Raw genomic sequence first — 21,097 nt, forward strand, 5'->3', positions numbered from 1 at the left:
CTATCTATCTATCTATCTATCTGTTTGTCTTTCTGTCTGTCTGTCCGTCCGTCCGTCCGTCCGTCCGTCCGTCCGTCCGTCCGTCCGTCCGTCCATCCGTCCATCCATCCATCCATCCATCCATCCATCCATCTATCTATCTATCTTGTCACCTTAGAATTATGAGGCTCTATCTGACATTTTTGTCAAAATTGAGTTATTCACATATTCTTATTAAATGACAACTTATTAACTTTACGTGATGTTTTTGTGAAAGTTGTTCACATTTTAAGACTTTTATTTAAAAAACAAAAAAGGTTTTATCTACAAAGTCAAACTCTAGCTTGGCTCTGTAAGGTTTTTTCTGTGAGCCAATTAGCATTTCAAATGCATTCACAAGGACCAATCAGAATCAGCTTTCCTTGTCATTCCACCAGACTGCTCCATTGACAGTGGGAAAGACTAAAAAGAAATTAAAAATCAGATTCAACTAAATAATGCCGCACCACACAAAAGTGAGAAGAAACCTGAAACTGAAAATATGTGAAGATCATGAAAGATGTTTCAAGAGTTCCCACTTAGATATGCTTGGCACTTATAGCAGGTTTGGCATGCTGTCCCGGGAGAGAACCCTGAGCTCGGAGATATTTGAGCCTAGGGCTCCCGCCCGGTCTAGAAGCATATCAGGAGAACCGAGATCAGGTAGGTCTCGATCGCTCCCCCTTTAGAAGGGGAGAAAAAGGAGGAGATGGGGTGGAAGGGGGTATTCTTCCAAAACGAAGATAGTGCAATAAGGAGTAAAAGATCAATTTATATTGAAGCTAGGATCATTCTGATTGGATTATTACTGATTACGGATGAGTGGCCAGCGGTGCACAATCATATCATGTGCTCCTCTCGAAATTAGTCTATGAAACGTCACGTGTGAATGTGATGATTTAGAAGCTATTTTGACATTGAGATGAAATGTTCAATTTTACATTGTTGAAAAAGAAACATATATAAATGTGAATTTTTTTATTTGTGTATATATAGTCAGTTAAACATATTTCAGTGTTTTATAAACTCATTTCCTCATTGTCTGTTTTCTTTTAAAGTCTTTAAATTTGATATTAAACCTTGAAGGGCAAATACTCAAATTTAATTCATGGTGCATATGATTCAATAAATATAATTCAATCATTCATATAAAGCATATTATTCAATTAATATTACCATATTAATTACGTAAAATTAAAATCTGCACTGGAAAAAAATATTTTGCTCAGCCTTGCATGCTTAATTTGAACAAGAAAAAAATTCATCCTAAAACAATAAATTAATGTTATAGAAAGCAAAAATTTTACTTTGTCAATCCTCAACCTATTGTTACAACTCCGATTTATTTTTTATTGAATTTCTTGAAAAGTAATGCTTCAATTAATGATCTACCAAATAGAACCTTATAATTCCAAGAGGAAAATGACTTTTGAATTAGAAGCTTCGATCTGCATTTGCCCTGTTTTTTTATCCCAATTTGCAATTTTAAATAATTTGCATTTAAAGTAGATTTAGGGTCTCTGTCATGTTAATGTATAAATGAGAACTGTTACACACATATTGTTTGCTATATGGAATGCAAAAACTTAAAGAAGAAGCTCAATATCTCAAAATCATTTAGAGCGCAGATAAAACCTTACAATTCCAAAGCAACATCTATCTATCTATCTATCTGTCTGTCTGTCTGTCTGTCTGTCTGTCTGTCTGTCTGTCTGTCTGACTGCCTGACTGTCTGCACGTACAGTATAGTCTTATTGAACATAGACAGTAGCGTTGTAGCGAGTTCTGCTTTGAGCTGTGTGTAGGGAGTCCTCAGTGTGGGTTTTCTCAGTACTTCTCTATTTTCGGCCATCTGTAAGTAGGTCTGGAGTCATTTACCAACAGTCCTGTTGCCTCATTACTAATACATGGCTTTCTTCAGTCACTCACTTCAAAACGGAACTGAATGTGGCCTGTTTGTGGCCAGTGTTAGGCTTCGCATCTCTCCCCACCGCTGTCCTGCTTTCTGACCTTTCAAAACAGACCCAAATCCCACCCCGTCCCCTCACTACAACATCAAAGCCCCACATCCTTAAATTAGAGCCACCATGAAATTGATAAACACTTCGGTCTCTCTACAAGTTTATATGTCTCATCACAGAGTGGATGGAGGGACAGACAGATAGATAGATAGATAGATAGATAGATAGATAGATAGATAGATAGATAGATAGATAGATAGATAGATAGATAGATAGATAGATAGATAGATAGATAGATAGATAGATAGATAGATAGATAGATAGATAGATAGATAGATGGATAGATGGATAGACGGATAGACGGATAGACAGACAGACAGACAGACAGACAGACAGACAGATAGACATACAGATAGATAGATAGATAGATAGATAGATAGATAGATAGATAGATAGATAGATAGATAGATAGATAGATAGATAGATAGATAGATAGATAGATAGATAGATAGATAGATAGATGGATGGACGGATAGACGGATAGACGGATAGACAGACAGACAGACAGACAGTTAGACGGATAGATGGATGGATGGGTAGATGGATAGACAGATAGACAGACAGACGGATAGATGGATGGATGGATAGACAGACAGACAGACAGACAGACAGACAGACAAACAGATAGATAGATAGATAGATAGATAGACAGACAGACAGACAGACAGACAGACAGACGGACGGACGGATAGATGGATGGATGGATAGACAGACAGACAGATAGACGGATAGACGGACGGACGGATGGATGGATGGATGGATGGACGGATAGACAGACGGACGGACGGACGGACGGACGGACGGACGGATGGATAGACAGACAGACAGATAGACGGATAGACGGATGGATGGATGGATGGACGGATAGACAGACAGACAGATAGATAGACAGACAGACAGACAGACAGACGGATAGACAGATGGATGGATGGATAGACAGACAGACAGACAGACAGACAGACAGACAGACAGACAGACAGACAGACAGACAGACAGACAGACAGATAGATATAGATAGATAGATAGATAAATAGATAGATAGATAGATAGATAGATAGATAGATAGATAGATAGATAGATAGATAGATAGATAGATAGATAGATAGATAGATAGATAGATAGATAGATAGATAGATAGATAGATAGATAGACAGATGGGTAAAAACAGACATGGATCAATGGGTGGATAGATAAATGAACGGACGGACGGACAAACGGATGGACAGGCAGATAGATTTCATTTACTACACAAATGTAGCAGAGATGAAGCCACTACAAAACTGGTTTGCAGTAAGTGTTTCATCAGGTCATTAACATTTCCTGCTTTTTATGTGCAACCAAAACAGCAACATCTTGTATAGGAATAGCATTACTCATAAAGATGCATCATTTATTCATGTAATCCTCAAAGCCTGACTGCTCTTGTCTGGTCACCTTGTTAATAAACTAGATTTTTGCATATCAGAAGAAAATCTCTAAGGTTTCTTACAAAACCAGCATGTTGCTAAGCTGTTTCTTACTGCTCTAAGTCTGTTATTCAGCTCTTTGTTTCTATTCAGCAATGTTTTGTATCTGTAGGATATAATGCAAATTCACAAGCCAAGAACACACATACTGCACCTAACTATGCTCCCTGATCAGAAGAGACAAGCAAAGTATAAATACTTCGGTACCTTATTTAAAAATATATTTTGGGTATCTTTACCATCTTTTTTTGTTTTAATAATTGCTTTTTAACAAAGAAAGTACACAAGACAGGTTTAACAATAAACATGAAAAAACCAAAACAAAGTACAAAACAAAAGCACAAGCTGTAGGTGAGGTGTGAGGTGTTAGTAAGAGTGAATCTCTAAATTGTGTACGAGTCTTAAATTTGGAAAGGAGTTAAGGATAAATTACAATAAAGTGTAAAAAAATATATATATTAATAATGTTAGAGAGCAAGGTCGTGTGTGGAAGACAGAATTTTATTTCAAGGTGGTTTAAATACATTAAAATACTGAAAAAAAGGAATCAGATGTTGGTATAGAAGGACATATTTTTATATGTGAACTTAATTTTTCTAATGTAATATATATCAAGAGATTGGTCAAGTGGTAATTATCAATGCAATTTGTAGTTTTCCAGTCTATAAAAATTGTTAAAATCTATGACAATCGTTTACTATATTTCATATTAGTGGAATATAGGTCCCTGTGGCATTATTTCCATTGCATTTACTTTTATACTGTCAAGTCTACCTCAGAATGCTTTCAAAAAATGCTGCATGATGGGGGCGGAGCGCTGTGACCAGAGAGAGGAGTGGTTGTGGCCGGCAAAGGAAAACGAGCGGGGTGAACAACTGTCAGTTGGCTCACCAGCTCAAGACAAAAAAAAAGAAAAGAAAACTGACACAAGCCACGAGGAGACGCATGATTTTATAGTTTACAAAGTTAAAATGCAAAGAAATAAACAGCAAACAATTTAATGTCCTGCTACATACACAATAGGATATTAATAATTTCATATAATATATACACATATCCACTTGTGTTATTATGTTATTAGAAAGATAATCATGTTTATTTATATATATATATATATATATATATATATATATATATATATATATATATATATATAAATATATATATATATATATATATATATATATATACATACACTATTAATGAAGAGGGCTTCTCTCCTCCTGAATCCCCGGGTCTGAATGCAGTAATACAGTGCAGCAGGTCTCTTTCCCCATCTATTCCCATTATTAGCCCTGCTGGTAATCTGGATATTTTAATCATGGCTGAACACAGCATCACGGGGATGTGTCTGAATGGTAACAAACTCAACTGATAATACACAAAGTCCGCCATTCTCAAATTCTCCAGTTCTCCCGATATAAATGCTTGCTGCACACAAACAGCTCAGCTGTATCAGCCCTGACAGCATCGCAGGGAAAAAAGCCATGCAACAAACCCCGTGGATCATGGAAACAAACCCATACGACCCTTCATGAACGGTTAAATACTGCCTGTCGTGCGCGGCTGCAGTCTCACAGCTTGCCAGGTCTGCTTTCGAAAAGTACGCGCTGTCATGAATAATTAAAAAGCAGATCTTTTCGTAGGATAAGAAAACTCAGTTTATAAATATAAAATTAAAAACCAACAGGTCATGACTGGACAGGCAGACAGCGCTACATCAGCGATTTTGATCCCGTCTCAAAAACGATTTTAAACCCGGAAGATGAAATTAGCTGACAAAAGCTCAAAATTATACAGGTTTATAAACAATTAAAGCTAACAGATGCTAAAGTTGTATTAGTTGAGGCTCAACACACACAAATCTGTTAAATCTCAAAAAATGTACTCGAGGGTTTCATTATTCCATAACCTGTTAGGCAGCACTCAATTTTGGGGATTTACACCTACCTAACTTTAAATAGAAACAGTTCCTGACTCCAGTAAGCTACAAACACAAATTATGTATCATTGGAAAGAAGACACTTTGAGCTTTACTGTAGTAAAAGGAGATGTTGTATGTTAAAAAATATAAAAAAGTGTACATTATGAAGTCATGAGGAAAAAAAAGTGTTCAATATTTGTTTTTCATATACAAACACAGGAAAACATTAATGTAATGTCCTAGAAAAGAATATGACTTGAAAGCCAAGTATTTCACGAGTTAATATTTTAAATTTGATAACGATAGCATGCAAAATGAGATTTCTTTAAAAAGTTTTCTGAGGCTATGTTGATGTCCTTCTCTCCCTCACCGTCAGAGGCACTTTATCTAAAATTATCTTCCCAAAGCTAAAACATCTACAGTTGCTGAATGATTTGGTCTACATTCACAGTTTGTGTATCATTGGAAAGAAGACACTCTGGGCTTTATTATCCTTTATCTAGTGTTTATAATGCTTTAACTGAAAAAAATGTTATGGATGCTTAAGTAATGTAAAAAAATTGCACCGCACTAAACATTTTATTATTTCATAAACAAATATGTGAAATTAGTCCTGGATCAACACAGAAAAGTTATAGATCAAAAGCCACACATCTCCTGAGTGTATGTTTTAAATTTTAGTATCTATACTTCTACCAGAGTAATGAATGTGAATACTTCTGACACCAGTGTTGTTGATATAGGAAAGAGCGTTAAGTAAACCTACTGGTCAGTAAGAACCAACCAACCCCTTACTTTTTAGTTTCTCTTTCTATACCTAAAGCAAGTTTCTAAAAAAGAAACTATTGGAATGACTTCTGCTTTCACAAACAACCTCAAAATCCCCAACATGTCAAAAGACACTGACCATCAGTCTGGTGTTTACTGTATTTCTCGGTCATTAGATATTAGTCATTCATAACGCCTTTGTCCAGGGCTGATAAGTTATAAAAAGAAATGTGAGGGGTGCAAAAAGTTTTGAAATAAGACTCACTCTCCAATTACTTTCAGTTCTTTAAAGTAAGATAATTTTTTAAAAGAACAAAATATATTTTTAAAAAACACAAAAAAGTACATAAATCAACATTTTCTTTTTATTTTACAATACGGCTTATTTAGTTATTTAAAAAACTGAGAAATTGTAATTACTTGTTATATATTATGTCGACATCCTTGCTAATTTTGCTAGTTTAGTTTGGTTAGACTTACTAGTTTAAGAGCTCAAGATGATTAGAGGATGTTGTTGTTGTTGTTTGTTAGTTCTTTATTTCAGGAATGTGCATTAATATGCTATGTTATGTGAACAGATAAAGATGAATATTTGACAAATTGCTTTTGATCCTCCATTGCAAGTCAATTACAAACAAAATTGTCTATTAAAACATAAATGTAAATATAAAGACCAGCACATTATAAGTGCTACAATTATTTAGGAAAACAACCCGTATAATATAACTGTATAACATAACCAATATAATCGAGGACTTAGAGGACAACACACACTTAATACACTTCATTAAGCATGTACTAAGGGTGTCACGATCCTCCAAATCCTCGATTCGATTACATTTTCGATTCTAAAGGCACGATTAGATTTTCGATTATGAATAATTAATTAATTAATGACCAATTAATTATTTGTAGCCTACCGTTTAAACTACCTGACCTGCATGGTCTTTGTTTTACCCCTAAAAAAGGGCTGCTCTGAGGGCTGCTCAGAAATGCTACACGCCACTGTGGATGTCAAATCGTTGTCGTTCTAAAATGTCATTTAAAAACAAAGACTGGTGTAAACAGGGCCTGAGTGTGTACTTTTCGCGAGCAGATTTGCAACGGGGGCGGGCGGAAGATCGCGATGCCGATGTTGTCTATCAGACGAACCGTACGTAATACGTACATAGCAGAGCTTGCAAAACTGTGTTTTTTGTCGACAACACGAACGTTGTCAACATAACTCACTGGAAATTCAAAATGCTTACACACCGGCGACTTCAGTGAAAGAGGAGAGGGTTTAAGTTCTGTCGACAGGTCTCCTGCTTCTGCAGTTTAACAAGCACTTCAACAAGCCTGTTATTTTCCCGCTTGGCTAGCCAAGCTGACGTGACATGGGGGCGTGGCAGCATCGACGATTCTATTTTTTGATTCGATAATCGAAATTGAGCATAAATTTCGATCGATTTCGATTAAAAATCTAAATCGTGACACCCCTAGCATGTACACTTCCAGAAATGATCAGATGTGCTCCAACATTAGGCACATTCAAATTGAGTCTGAAAACACATCTGTTTAGCTGTGCCTTTACTGAATGAGCACTGTGCTACGTCCGACAGATCATACTATTGTTTTTCTTTTTTATTCTTTTATAGCCTGTATTAACTCGTTTTAATCTGTTTTAAATAATTTTTATTGTTTGTTTTTATGTCCTTAAACCTGTCTTTTATTATTTTTGTTTATGTCAAGCACTTTGAATTGCCACTGTGTTTGAAATGTTCTATATAAATAAACTTGCCTTGCCTTACACATAGACATCACCTATAAGCTATAAAACTGCAGGTTAACTATGTCTATATATAATAAGCTATATTGGATTGTAACTTTAACTTAATTTGATTGTAATGCAATAATGTGCACCTTTTGTGAAGCTGCTTTGAAACAATAAGTATTGTAAAAAGCGCTACACAAATAAACTTGAATTGAATTGAATAATAGGGGAAATAACTATAGTACATTTGTTAAATACAAACTCTATTCAGTCTAAAATAAAGATCTATGAAACTGCTGACTAAGCATGCCTCTGTTCATAAATAACACCATCAATGAGTATTCTGGGAACTGCACAGGAAAGTAACACACACATGGGCATGTATACACAAGACACGCAGACACACAAAACAAGCACACACATGGCAAAGCAAGCTCCTCTTGCTTAAAAAGAGCAAAGAATGAGGAACTACAAAAAAATCAACTCAACAACTAAAACATCTTTATAAACGGTCCACATGCATCTGAATGACCCATTTTACAACAACTATCTGCTTTTATCCAATACTGCACATTAAGGAACTGCACAAAACGCTGAGCTTCCACACTTTGCACTAAAATAACATGCAGTTTTGTTAATCGAGACTGAGACTACAGCAGGAAAGAGAAAGTTCTCTGGTAACACTGCAAAGTAAACAGAGCATCAGGCTGAGCAGAAGGTCATTTCAGGTTAACTATATTTTATGAAATCTTCTAGAATAACAGATTTGACCTTTCTTGATCAAAACTTACATTTTCGTGCTATTTGAGAAGATATACACTACACTCTGAATTAAAATGATATATTTTTAAAATATTGTAGCATTTTGTTTTAACAGCATTCCTGATAATATACATGCTATTTTAAAAAAATATAAATTAAGATTATTCTGGAATAATTGTACTTCTTTACAATTAATTTTCTTTACGACTTACTTGCATTTAACATGAAAATGTTTTAACAAAAACAGTGCATTAAATGCTAAATAATATATATTTTAATCAATTTAAATCAATAAATCTATTTTAATTTGTTTAAAACAGTATTTAACATATTTAACGAGTTTTACCCAAAGACAAATTCTTTTTAGAATTTTATATGTCTAGTCATCATCTAGACATATTTTTGTCCTGTTGCTTTAGTTCGAGAATTTTTTTTATGCAGGCCATTTATCACTTTCAGAATGGTAGGCTATATATATTGGCTATATATATGTATACATTTGAAATCAGAATTATTAGCCCACCTGAATTATTCGACTGCTTGTTTATTTTTAGAGAGAAGATTTTTTTAAACACATTTCTAATCATAATAGTTTTAAAAACTCATTTCTAATAATGCATTTATTTTATCTTTACTATGAAGACAGTAAATAATATTTGACTAGATATTTTTAAGACACTTCTATACATAGACTATAACTAGACAGGTTAGGGTAATTAGGCAAGTTATTGTATAACGATTGCAAAATATTAATTTTGTCTAATAATTTTGTACTTAAAATGGTTTCAAAAAATTAAAAACAGCTTTTATTCTAGACAAAATGAAACAAATCATACTTTCTCCAGAAGAAAAAATATTATCAGACATACTGTGAAAATGTCCTTGTTAAACATAATTTGGGAAATATTTAAAAAAGAAAAAAAAAATCTAAGGAGGGCTAATAATTCTGACTTCAACAGTATATAGTTTCCACCATTTTTAACATTACTGAATTGTAAATGAGAGAATTTTAGTAAAAGTTAATGTCTGAAAGGCTTAAATGTTTTATTGAAGGTCTGTTATGTACATTTGAAAATCAGCAATGGGTAAAATTTACCCCATGCCGGTTTTAGTGCTGATAAACTTCATAGTTAAATCATTTCTTATTATATACACTGTATATTATATATATATATATATATATATATATATATATATATATATATATATATATATATATATATATATATATATATATATAATTAATACATTAAATCTGTCATTCTTTTTTCACGCTCAAACACTAACCATCTGCGAATTCACACATTGTGTATATAAAAAAACTTAATAACAACTAAAGACAAATGCAGAAACACAAATATACAGCTGAAATGAGCTGTTAAACGCAGCCTGCTGACTCAGTGTGACCAAAGGGGTGCGGCAGATGCTGCTCAAAGTGCCATAAGAGAAAAAAAAACGTCCCTGTCAGAATAAACAAGATCAATCTAAACATACACAATGAGAAACATACTCAAACATGCAGGCTGAATGCAGTACCACTGATAAACCCTCTATCTCCACTTCCCCAAACTTCTACATCTGACTCATCTTTCTTTCCATCAGTCATTTTTCTCTTTCTGACAGGCGGACAACGCGAGTCAATTCCACCGACAGAGATGAAGTCTTTGCTGACACTGTCAGGTAAAACACAAGGGTTTAGTATCATCTGGCGCTCTGATTCTGTGTGATGAAATATGTTTACATTTATTTTAGTTGTTTACAGTTTTGGAGTTTACCCAACCCATTTGCAAAAACAGAAGTTTATGTGGTTAATAAATTGGTGTGTGTTAAGATATCTGATTAGTGTCATAATTTTGTTTCACAGATTTATATTATACATATATATATATATATATATATATATATATATATATATATATATATATATATATTATTATTATTTTTTTTATTACAAAAGGTACTTTGAAAAATATACACACTACTTTTAAATTGCTGTTGTGCACGCTACAGAATGTTGGGTTGGATAAGCATGACATTGGGTTCATTTGTTCAGTTAGATTTATATAAACTTTTTGATCGCACTTTACAATAACATTTTATTAGTTAACCTATTTACTAACATGAACTAATTATGAACAGTACTTGTAAAGCATTTATTAATCATTGTTCAAAATTTACCAATCCAAATTCATGCTTGTTATCATTAGTTAATGCACTGTGTGCATTTTAATTAACTAATGTTAACTACCATGAACAAATACCGTAATAAATGTATTGTTCACTGTTTTTTCATGTTAGTAAAGTGTTACCACATTTTGGTTACCCATTATTATTATTATTAAATTTATGAAGCACAGTATTAGCAGAAATCTGATATTGATATAATCTGAATAGATAGAATCTGTTAAGAAATATAATTGTAATTATATTATATAACTAAATTAATATTAAATTAATGAAATTATAATTGTTAAGAAATTAAATATTTGAGAAGTAAAAAAAAAACATGGAATACCAATAAAAACTATTTTTACTTTTTAAATTTAATTATAATTTTAAAAAAAGAATTATAATTCAGCATATAATTAAACTGATTTTGATGTGTTCTTCTAGTTCTTTAGTTTTAAATAAATCATTATGTGTTATTAAATAAGTAAATGCATACACAGCCTAATGTGATTATTCTCCCAGAACTGCCTGGGTGTGGCAGCCGTCTCAGTTCAATGATAATGCAGCTTTTTAAAATGAAAATGTCTTTGTCCAGAAAATAAACTGACTTATCTTTTTTGTTTCAGTGTTTTTGGTGCTCATAAAGGAAGACAATGGAGAGAAACCAGAAGGTAAATAAACCCACACTTCATTAAGCTCTATTCACATGCTTCAGAATGCGCATATGGCCATCAACACAGGGCATGCGGTGAAGATCAGTTTCTGAAGATGATCAGTTCAAAACATTTATTGTCAAAACTAAACTATTATACGCACATCAAGGGCAAAACCCAGCACAGATCTGCAGACCGTCTGTAGAAAATGTCAGTGTGTATGAAGTACCTCATTCATAAAGAGCCTCATCCTGGTGTCTCTGCCTCTGATGTCCCTAGACCAGTAGTTCTCAATTCGGGTTCCCACAAATAATGTTTCATAACTCTTTGGAACTTTTAGATTATTATATTATATTTAGAAGACAGCTGTGGTGGAGTGGCCAGTGGACTGTAGCTTTCAATTATTGTAAATGAATCAATCACTCATGTTTCACAATAGAACTCAAATAGACAACCTGCTGTTAGAGATGTTTCTCTCACATGTGTGTTTTTCCTCTTAGTGTCTCGCCTGCCGAGATTCCCACAGGTGTATGTTGGAGACGACGTCACTTTCATCTGTAAAGGAGGAAGCAACCCAACAAAATGGATTATTAACGGAATAGAACAACCCCATCAGAATCATGTAATGCTTCTTACCACAGTGACACCACACAACAATGGGCAATATGAATGTGAGCAGAACGGAGAGAAGAGTGTTCCGGTCCCCCTCACTGTACTGGGTATGAACACCATCCTAAATGTAAATCCACAATGGTCTGTTCCTCCTGCTGTTACTCATGATCTCTGTGTCTCTCAGTGCTGGAGGCTCTTGCTCAGCTCTCCCCATCTGTAGGAGGTGCTGTGATAACTAAAGGAGAAGGAAGAAACCTGGTGCTGCAGGTGGACGATGCTGAAGAACTCCACAACTGGAAGTGTTTTGCGTTGCGTGGCGAGAGTGGAGTCAAATTTAATAGAATTGATGTTAATAAGAAGTTGAAGAGGGCTGTTATCTTTGCAGAACTCAAAGAAGCAGAAAGAGCCACTTTCTGGTGCCTGAATAAAAACAAAACACATCGAAGCAATGCTGTGACACTGAAGATGACAGGTGACTCATTCAGCCACTTGCTTTTGTATTTAAAATATCCTGTGAATAGATATAAGGATAGCGTCATTCATATCATTTTAACCTTGTAACACTTCCCTCTGTGCGAAGACTAAAAAAGGTTAATAAGGCCCAAAAACAACACTAAACATTAGTAACTTTATTAAAATTGGACTTTTCTGTCAAAATCTTTGATTGTGATCCACAGAAGAAGAAATCTCTAAAAGAGGTTTATATTGGGGTGTCCAAACTCGGTCCTGGAGGGCCGGAGATCTGCATAGTTTAGCTCCAACTTGCTTCAGCACACCTGCCAGAAAGGTGATTTGGTCCACTGCTTTTGATACTGACAGTGATGAGCTGTGTTGTGTGTGAAAATTGAAGATCTTTTAACTTGACAGGGTGTCTATAAAATGTTAAGCTCAAACTGTGGTGACTTAATTAATGCAACTCAAAGGCTACTATGACAAACAGGAACATAAAAACTAATAGCCATATCTGCTGAATGGGCGTCACGGTGGCGCATTGGGTAGCATGATCGCCCCACAGTAAAAATGTTTCCCAGTAATGGGTTGCAGCTGGAAGGACATCTGCTGCGTAAAACATGCATGATAATGCTGGATGCAAGATAATGCTGAAAGCAAGATCATATCATTATAAATATTCCATTAACAATACTTATCGAAATATTTATACATTTACAGGAAATGTTTATTGAGATTGTGTGATCTGTATAGGCTGTTTGATCTTTACATAAGCTGTAAACTGACACGCATGCGGTGACAGCAGTGATATTCAGCTCTGACAAGAAGCTTTTATTTAGCCTGTAGTCTTTAAATTTTTACATAATTTTTCATTACTTAATTTTTTTTTTTCATAGTTTATAAATAAAATGAGTACTAGCTTGTTTAGCTGTGATCATTATGCAATGATCTGCGTATTCGGTTTATTCTTTAGTAGCCAATAGATTCGTTAATAATGTATTTTATAAATGGACTGTTTATAAGGACTAAGCTATTAATATATAATACATTAGGCTAATTAATACATTAAGACATTGATCTCAGGTAGGACAACAAATCGCATCCATGTAGTGAATTACTGTTGAGTGGTATCGGTGCGTGGTATCGGCCTTTCATGTCTGATACGAGTACGAGTATTTTAACCAAGTATCGACCCGATGCTGGTATCGGTGCATGCCTATTTAAAGCTGTCCAAATGAAGCTGTTAGCATTACATAATAATAATCAAATTACAGTGAAAACTATTCACAAAACCTCTTGATGGAACCTGATCTTCATATAATATTCTAATGATGACATAAAAATAACCATTAGTTTGACCCGTATAAAATTCATTCATAGTCTCCATTTCAGGGGTCACCACAGCAAAATGAATAACCAACTATTCCAGCATATGTTGTACACAGAGAATGCCCTACCAGCTGCAACCCAGCACTGGGAAACACTCATACCCACTCATCCACTTCGGTTTTATTCAATTCCCCTATACTGCATGTGTTTGGACTGTGAGAGAAACCAGAGCACAACTAAGCCACCCCACCCATATGACATTTTGACTATAGCTGAAAATATACTGATGCAACATAACCTGTGCATTTTGTGGTCCAGGGTCACACCCTGAATGTCCTTATTTACCAACATGCACAAATGTAATAAGTTACTTTTGGTCGATTGTCTGATTAGATATTAGGTTAATAAGCAGGTGACCTTAAAGTATTCTGTAAGTGTTTTTAAAGCTAGTCGATGTGCAATTAAAATACATCTTAAATTGTTTGGATGTGAGGCATTGGTGTGGTGCACTGGTGCCGTATATGATGGATGTGCAGTCTGACCTGTGTATTTGTTTGTGTTTCTTAGATAAACTGGTGATGTTGGAGCCTCCAGCTGCTCCAGCGCTGCTGGGTGATTCTGTGGCTCTCAGGTGTGTGGCCTGGGGTGCAGAGAAAGTGGAAAAGGCAACTTTCTATAAGAATCAAATAGAAATCCCAGACATCACTGCAGATACATATAATATCACTGCCACACCAGAAGCTTCCGGCACATACCACTGCCACGCCACCTACAGGTACAGCCACATCAGTGCAACCGCTGCAGAGAAGGAGGGAGATTCTGATGCCCAGGAGATCAAAGTTATAGGTAAAAAAAAATTACAAAACAACACAAACACAACACCTAACACTATACTGTACACTTAATATAGCATTGCATTTACATTCATACAGCAGAGATCAAAATCAGATAGATATATGATTTATTAAATATTAAAATAAATATAAATATATAATACATTTATTTTCACATTATCAAAACAAAATTTTAAGGAATTTTAATAGTGGCTATATGCAACTTGCTGAACATTGTTTAACAACAATCAAATGACAAATTCCCTTTATTTGGAGAAAAACACAAAAGGCAAAATTGAAGAACAGCAATGACTGAAGCACGAAGAAAGATTACCTGAAGTGTACCTGATGCTAGTCTCTCACACTGCTCACTTTCTCTTAAACAGCTCACAGCTTGCAAAGTCAGAAAAACAGGAAAAGTTAAGCTGAGAGATAAATAACTTTTCAGATAATTGTGGAATTTTCCACCAGTTGCCTGATTAACACCAATAGCTGGGAGGATACTGAGCTTCAGAATTGATGTAACTTATAAAATATGCAAAAACTGCTCTTTTATTCCAATCAAATAAAACCTATATATCCTATATAAATGTATCCTATATAAAGAAATTGCTCAACAGAAACTATAAACTTTCACAAAAACATGATTTTAACTGCAATGAAAATAATCAATTTCTGAAATGCTCATTCAGTTTGCATAATAAATCTGAGAGTGTTTGGGTGTTGTTTTTGTGTCTGGTGCAGATGGACCTCCTGCTGCAAGTATTACAGTATCTGGGCACTACCTAGAGTGTTCATGTCCTAAATGTCCCGATAACTGCACGTCCTGCTACTGGTATTACACACCATTTAATGACAAGTACAACCGCACAAGACTGCCTGAAGACAATCCTACTATTTATCTTAAGGAAGCAGGAAATTACTCCTGCAGGATGAACTGTGGAAAAGGTTTCTCCCGTTTCAGCCAACATTACAGACACAAAGGTAATAATACATATGCAAATGGTCCATACTTCATACGCTATGTAATTTTATTTCACTGTTTTTATAATTTTTATTTTCTTAATTTTTAGTGTGTTTCTAGCACTTTTAGTTTTTAAAGTCTATCTAGATTTTTTTTTTTTATTTCAGCTCTAAAAATGCAATAGTACTGCCCTGGTAACAAACCAAAACTAATTTATTGTTTGTTTTAAATAATGTCATACAAAAATATTAGTTTAACGAATATATTCCTGTTATTAAAAGGATAGTTCACTCAAAAATGTTCTAAAGCCTTTATGAGTCACTTGAGGATGAGTAAACTGAGGAAATTTAGATTTTTGTGTGAACTATTGCTTTAACATAATGTATGTTTGTTACTTTATTTTCTGTGGTGTTCTCAACATGTCTGCCACCCATATGCTTTCCACAGAAATATATATATATATATATATATATATATATATATATATATATATATATATATATATATATATATATATATATATACACTTCTGTCTACAGTGCTAATTGATGTTAATTGTGCAAGCAATGCAAAAAAAAAGACCATTTCGATTCTCAGTACAGGCCTGTACAACCACAAAACGTCTCATTTTAACTTTTACCATGAAAATTCATTCTGTCTTTCATTTTCACAGCACAATCTGGGTCAGGAAATGTGTTGCCCATCATCCTCGGGTTACTTCTGTTGGTCATTGGGTTGTTGATCGTGGCGCTGGTTGCGAAGAAGCAGAGAAAAAAGAGGGAAAGCAACATTCAAGAGGCCAATAAAGACAAAACAACAGGTGGAGACTATGAGCAACTCCATCTTAAAGATACTGCGGTTTATCACACTCTGGGTGAGAGCACGGGCAAGGACAAGGCTGAGGGGGAATATGAGCCCCTGAAAAAGACAAAGGAAGAGACAGTGTACCACACACTGGGATCTGGAGAAGGTCAAAGTCAGGGTGAAGGTGGGTATCAGGGTCTCGAGAGCGTCAAAGCCGAGGTCTACCAGACACTGAGTTCTGAAGGTCAAAGTCAGGGTGAAGGAGGGTATCAGGGTCTTGAGAGCGTCAAAGCCGAGGTTTACCAGACACTGAGTTCAGATGCCTCCAAAAACCCAGAAGGAGAAGCAGGGAAAGCATTTGAACATCTCTCTCAGAAAGCCGGAGAGGCCTTGACAGAGGAGGAAAATCCATATGAAGAACTGAAGGCTGAGAAACAGAAAAAGGAGCCTAGCAAAGAGACAGAATGAGGAAACCAGGAAGAAAAAGGGCCACATTAAAGGGCTAGATCACAAAAAAAAAGACAATTCTGTCATCATTTACTCACCTTTTACTTGTTTCAAACATGTTTGAGTTTCTTCTGTCAAACACAAATAAAGCTATTTTCAAGAAAGCTGGAAAGCTTGTTTTTCCTAATATGGAAGTCAATGGTTACAGGTTTTCAGCTTTCTTCATAATATCTTCTGTGTTCAACAGATTCAAGAAACTCATAAAGGTTTAGAATCACTTGAGGGTGAGTAAATGTATATTTTTGGGTGAACTATCCATTTAATGTTTACAAACAGGCAAATTATTATATAGATTATCTTTATAAATCCTTGCTTCTCCATAGCTTTACAGCTAGTGCAGGTTAATATTCGATCATTCATTCATTAATTTTCTTGTCGGCTTAGTCCCTTTAATAATCCGGGGTCACCACAGCGGAACGAACTGCCAACTTATCCAGCACATTTTTACGCAGCGGATGCCCTTCTATTCGCAACCCATCTCTGGGAAATATTCGATCACTTCTTCAGTTTTTATATATTTTTTTATTCTTTCATTCTCGTTTGCTTGTCCTTATGTAGTACCAGATGTTTGGAACTATATTAAACAAGATGAAAGATTTTTCCAAAAACAATCCCCCCCATTGTGTTCATAAAGTCTGTAAGCTTCAACAGTCAAAGTGAGGTGTCCACTTCTGACAATTAAACTGATTTACATGCCTTTTTTAATTGTTGTGGGTTTCATATAGATTACTAATATTAGAATTAATAAATTACATTTAAAAATTAGCAAATAAAACAGTCAAAAGTAGCAAACAAGTCGAAACTGTGATGTAAGTATATTGATCATATTGTTGAGCACATGTTTTGCATATATAATTGAGCAAATGTATTTAATTGGCAGATTTCTTTTTTACTTTTTTTAAAGTGAGAATCTGCAGGCAAATCTTTTAAGCACCTTACAATTTTGTGATTTTTTTTTAGTCTAAAAAAATCCAAATTACACTTCAAAATGATTAATTCCATAACACTTTATCTGTACATTTAAATGACAATACATATTTTAAAGACCTCAACTGAGCCATAAATATTTTTAATTTTTAAAATTGTTGCAATTTCTCTTATAATCATTTACATTACAATAGTCAATATATTGCTGCACAGTGATAACCAAATAGTTATTAGTGAAAAATATTTATTATTATAAATTACTTGCTTATAGTACTGATACTTTATGAATTATTTATAATAGTTCATACTGTATAGATTCAGTTCTTTAGTGGTATACAGAAAACCTTATTGTTGTCTTTATAATATTGATAATTCTACATTATATTCATAATTATATATATATATATTCTCGGGCAGATTTAGTTCTTTATGTTAACTACGAATTATCGGCTAGTCAACTTGCAGCACAATTAGCTGGTGAGAATCACTAACTACTTCAGTAGCAATGGTTAGGCATGCATGTAATTTTAACGTGCTGTAAAAAAAAATCTCATATTTCACAGAAAATATCTGTTAAGGGACAAAACACCAACAACCGGGTCTCTCCGGAGAACCCAAACATAAAGATGACGCCGGTAATGGTTCACTGTACATCAGTTCTTTGTCCCCCCCCCAGTTTGCATGTGTCCCCATGCAAAATAATTAGGCGAGTATGAGACAGAAAATGATTATATATATTAAAGTTTAAACAAATATAGGCTATTCTTACCTGCTACTGACGGTACAACCTCCGCTTCAGGTCATCGTCTGCCAAACGTCCGTTAAAAAGTTCCCGCTTAAAGTAAACGTCATCACGTTAAACTTTAACGAGAAGCTTCACGAAAGCTCAGAGGCACAAACTAATTATTTCGCCTAATATTTTGTATTCGTTTGTCTTAAATCTGATGAAAAATACACAAAGGACAGCATGGTTGATGAGAAAATTAGGTCGAGTGTTTATAAATTGAATAGGAGCTGATCGTGGCATAAAATATCAGGGTTTTTTTGTCAAGAAAGTGTGTGAGACAATCATAAACTCACATTCAGATCCGATTCCACTTAATCCACATCCATTCCTGAAAGAAAACATAAAAAACATTTTATCATAGAATATTTTGCTTTCCTAAGGTAATTGTGTTATTTTATTTTATCATAACTTAACTCAATCATCAAAGTTAGTCAAGAAAAAAATCACACACTTTACTGGTAATACAAATAAATTAAGTGCATATAGTGAATATAAACAATAAAAATATTATAAAATAAAAAAGTCTATATTTTAAATAAATATAAATACACAGCAAACTACACAACATTTGCATATCCACACACACACACACGGTCACGATTCAGACACATTTTCTTTCAGTTTCATGTATTCAGATCCATTCTGCGTATAAGGAGACAGAATTACACTGAAATCTGATGTACATAGCATCAAGCATAAACAAACACCAGACACATTTTTTACACAGCTTCAGCCTTTGAGAAGTTACATTCACACACAATTACACAGAGTCAGTTATTTGTGAATATTTGCATCATGTTATTGATTGTACAGATTATGCTTGTATGGCACTAAACAGCACATAAACTGGCTAAATATATTCATTAACCAAGGGTTGAACTAATTATACTGGTTTGTTTAATATTAGAAACGTAACAGTTCTTAGCATTTACATCATTATTTGCACTATTTCTAATCATCAATATATGCTGTTTTAATTCTGTGTCATGTATATTATTGTAAGTATCTTGTTTTTATGAAGCATTTTATCCGCAGTATGATGAGCAATGTATTTTGCGATTGTTGTTTGTTGTTCACAGTTGTGTAGTCGAATGCAAAACGCAATAATAAACGTTTATTACAATGCAACTGTAGTTCAGTGTTTGTTTATTAAAGGAAAGCGCTGAGGTATGATCAAAATCTCTCTGTTCACCACAAGATGTCGCTGCAGTACTGATTTGGCTGTACACCCCACTGGTTACTCATGTATTTAATCAGTGACTGCACATTCCTGATCAGCAAAGAATTTTGTGTAATTCAGAAAAGCTAGTTTAAGGGTAAATTTACACATCAATAATATTATTGTGAGACATCCTAATTTCTTGGTGTACTGAATCTGGATAACAGCAAAAAAAATATTTATATATATATACGTTAATCTTTAACACCTTTAAAATAATTTTATTTTCCTCACATAAGTTTTAAGTTTACAAACTTATATCACTGTTAAACTGTCCCCTTGTCATTAATGGTTACCCGCATCATGACAGAATTCATTAGTTAACACATTTAAGAGGTCAATATTTTATACAATTTATTTATTTATTTTTGGGGCTGATAAATAGCATTTACCAAAGCACCTCAAAAACAAAAGAACATTTAAGATGATATGATGGTGAGTAAACAATAGCAAATCTTTCATCTTTTTCTATAAACTGTCCCTTTCAAAAGTGAATATACTGAGAATTTTCTAAAATGAGCCATGCTGAAGAGATATATGGAATTATTAGCTCTTTTTTATTATTAATTTCCAAATGAGGATTAACAGAGCAAGGGACTTTTCACAATATTTCCTAAAATTGTTTTCTGAAGAAAGCCCTGTTAAGCAATATTTGTTTTGGATTGTCTACAGAACAAACCACAGTTATACAATGACTTGCCTAATTACCCTTATTTGCCTAATTAGGCCTTTAAATGTCACTTTAAGCTGAATACAAGTATCTTTAAAAAGATCTAGTCAAATATTATTTGCTGTCATCATGGCAAAGATTAAAGAAATCAGTTATTAGATAAGATATTAAAACTGTTTAAAGATGTGTTGAAAAAAAATCGTCCTGTTAAACTGAATACCAAATATCAAACCCCATCCCACAACTCAATCATAATCAAAGGATGAGAAAATCGTATTAAAATATAAGAATGAGATTAAACAATATCCTACGAATTAGCCACTAAATCAAAAAGATTGAGCCATCAGATGCAGAGGTGACCCAGAACACATCACTTATTTCCCCACTATGACTCTCCATCAATCATCTTCTAACACTTCTTCGGCATCCAAAAATCACCTTCTTTTACTCAATGTCACTTT

At 34.1% G+C, this 21,097-nt stretch overlaps 2 protein-coding genes across 3 annotated transcripts in view; one reads left to right on the forward strand and one right to left on the reverse strand.

The window, feature by feature from the left end:
- The window catches only part of LOC101884567 (SH3 and multiple ankyrin repeat domains protein 1), a 146,770-nt gene extending 127,990 nt beyond the window's left edge, over window positions 1-18,780 (reverse strand). Inside the window, exons 1-6 of the mRNA XM_087309963.1 lie at window positions 18,730-18,780; window positions 15,093-15,151; window positions 14,641-14,744; window positions 14,468-14,565; window positions 12,171-12,566; window positions 12,015-12,089 (exon numbers count right to left, since the gene is read on the reverse strand). The gene's annotated coding sequence lies outside the window, so the exon portion shown is untranslated. The remainder of the gene's footprint in view (window positions 1-12,014; window positions 12,090-12,170; window positions 12,567-14,467; window positions 14,566-14,640; window positions 14,745-15,092; window positions 15,152-18,729) is intronic.
- Window positions 10,179-19,875, forward strand: LOC570021 (uncharacterized). Of its 2 annotated transcripts, XM_087310127.1 has the most exons (8): window positions 10,218-10,392; window positions 11,508-11,552; window positions 12,035-12,253; window positions 12,331-12,618; window positions 14,493-14,771; window positions 15,503-15,742; window positions 16,396-16,761; window positions 16,841-17,040. In XM_087310127.1, the coding sequence occupies exons 1-8, from the start codon at window positions 10,368-10,370 to the stop codon at window positions 16,918-16,920; spliced, it is 1,542 nt and encodes a 513-aa protein (XP_087166253.1). In that variant the 5' UTR covers window positions 10,218-10,367; the 3' UTR covers window positions 16,921-17,040. The 2 variants fall into 2 exon arrangements, with proteins under 2 accessions (XP_087166252.1, XP_087166253.1); XM_087310126.1 differs by having other exon boundaries at window positions 10,179-10,392; window positions 16,396-19,875.
- The last annotated feature ends 1,222 nt before the right edge of the window (window positions 19,876-21,097 follow it).

This window comes from Danio rerio, chromosome 24 (assembly GCF_052040795.2).
Source record: "Danio rerio strain M-AB ecotype USA chromosome 24, GRCz13ab, whole genome shotgun sequence".
NCBI lineage: Eukaryota > Metazoa > Chordata > Actinopteri > Cypriniformes > Danionidae > Danio > Danio rerio.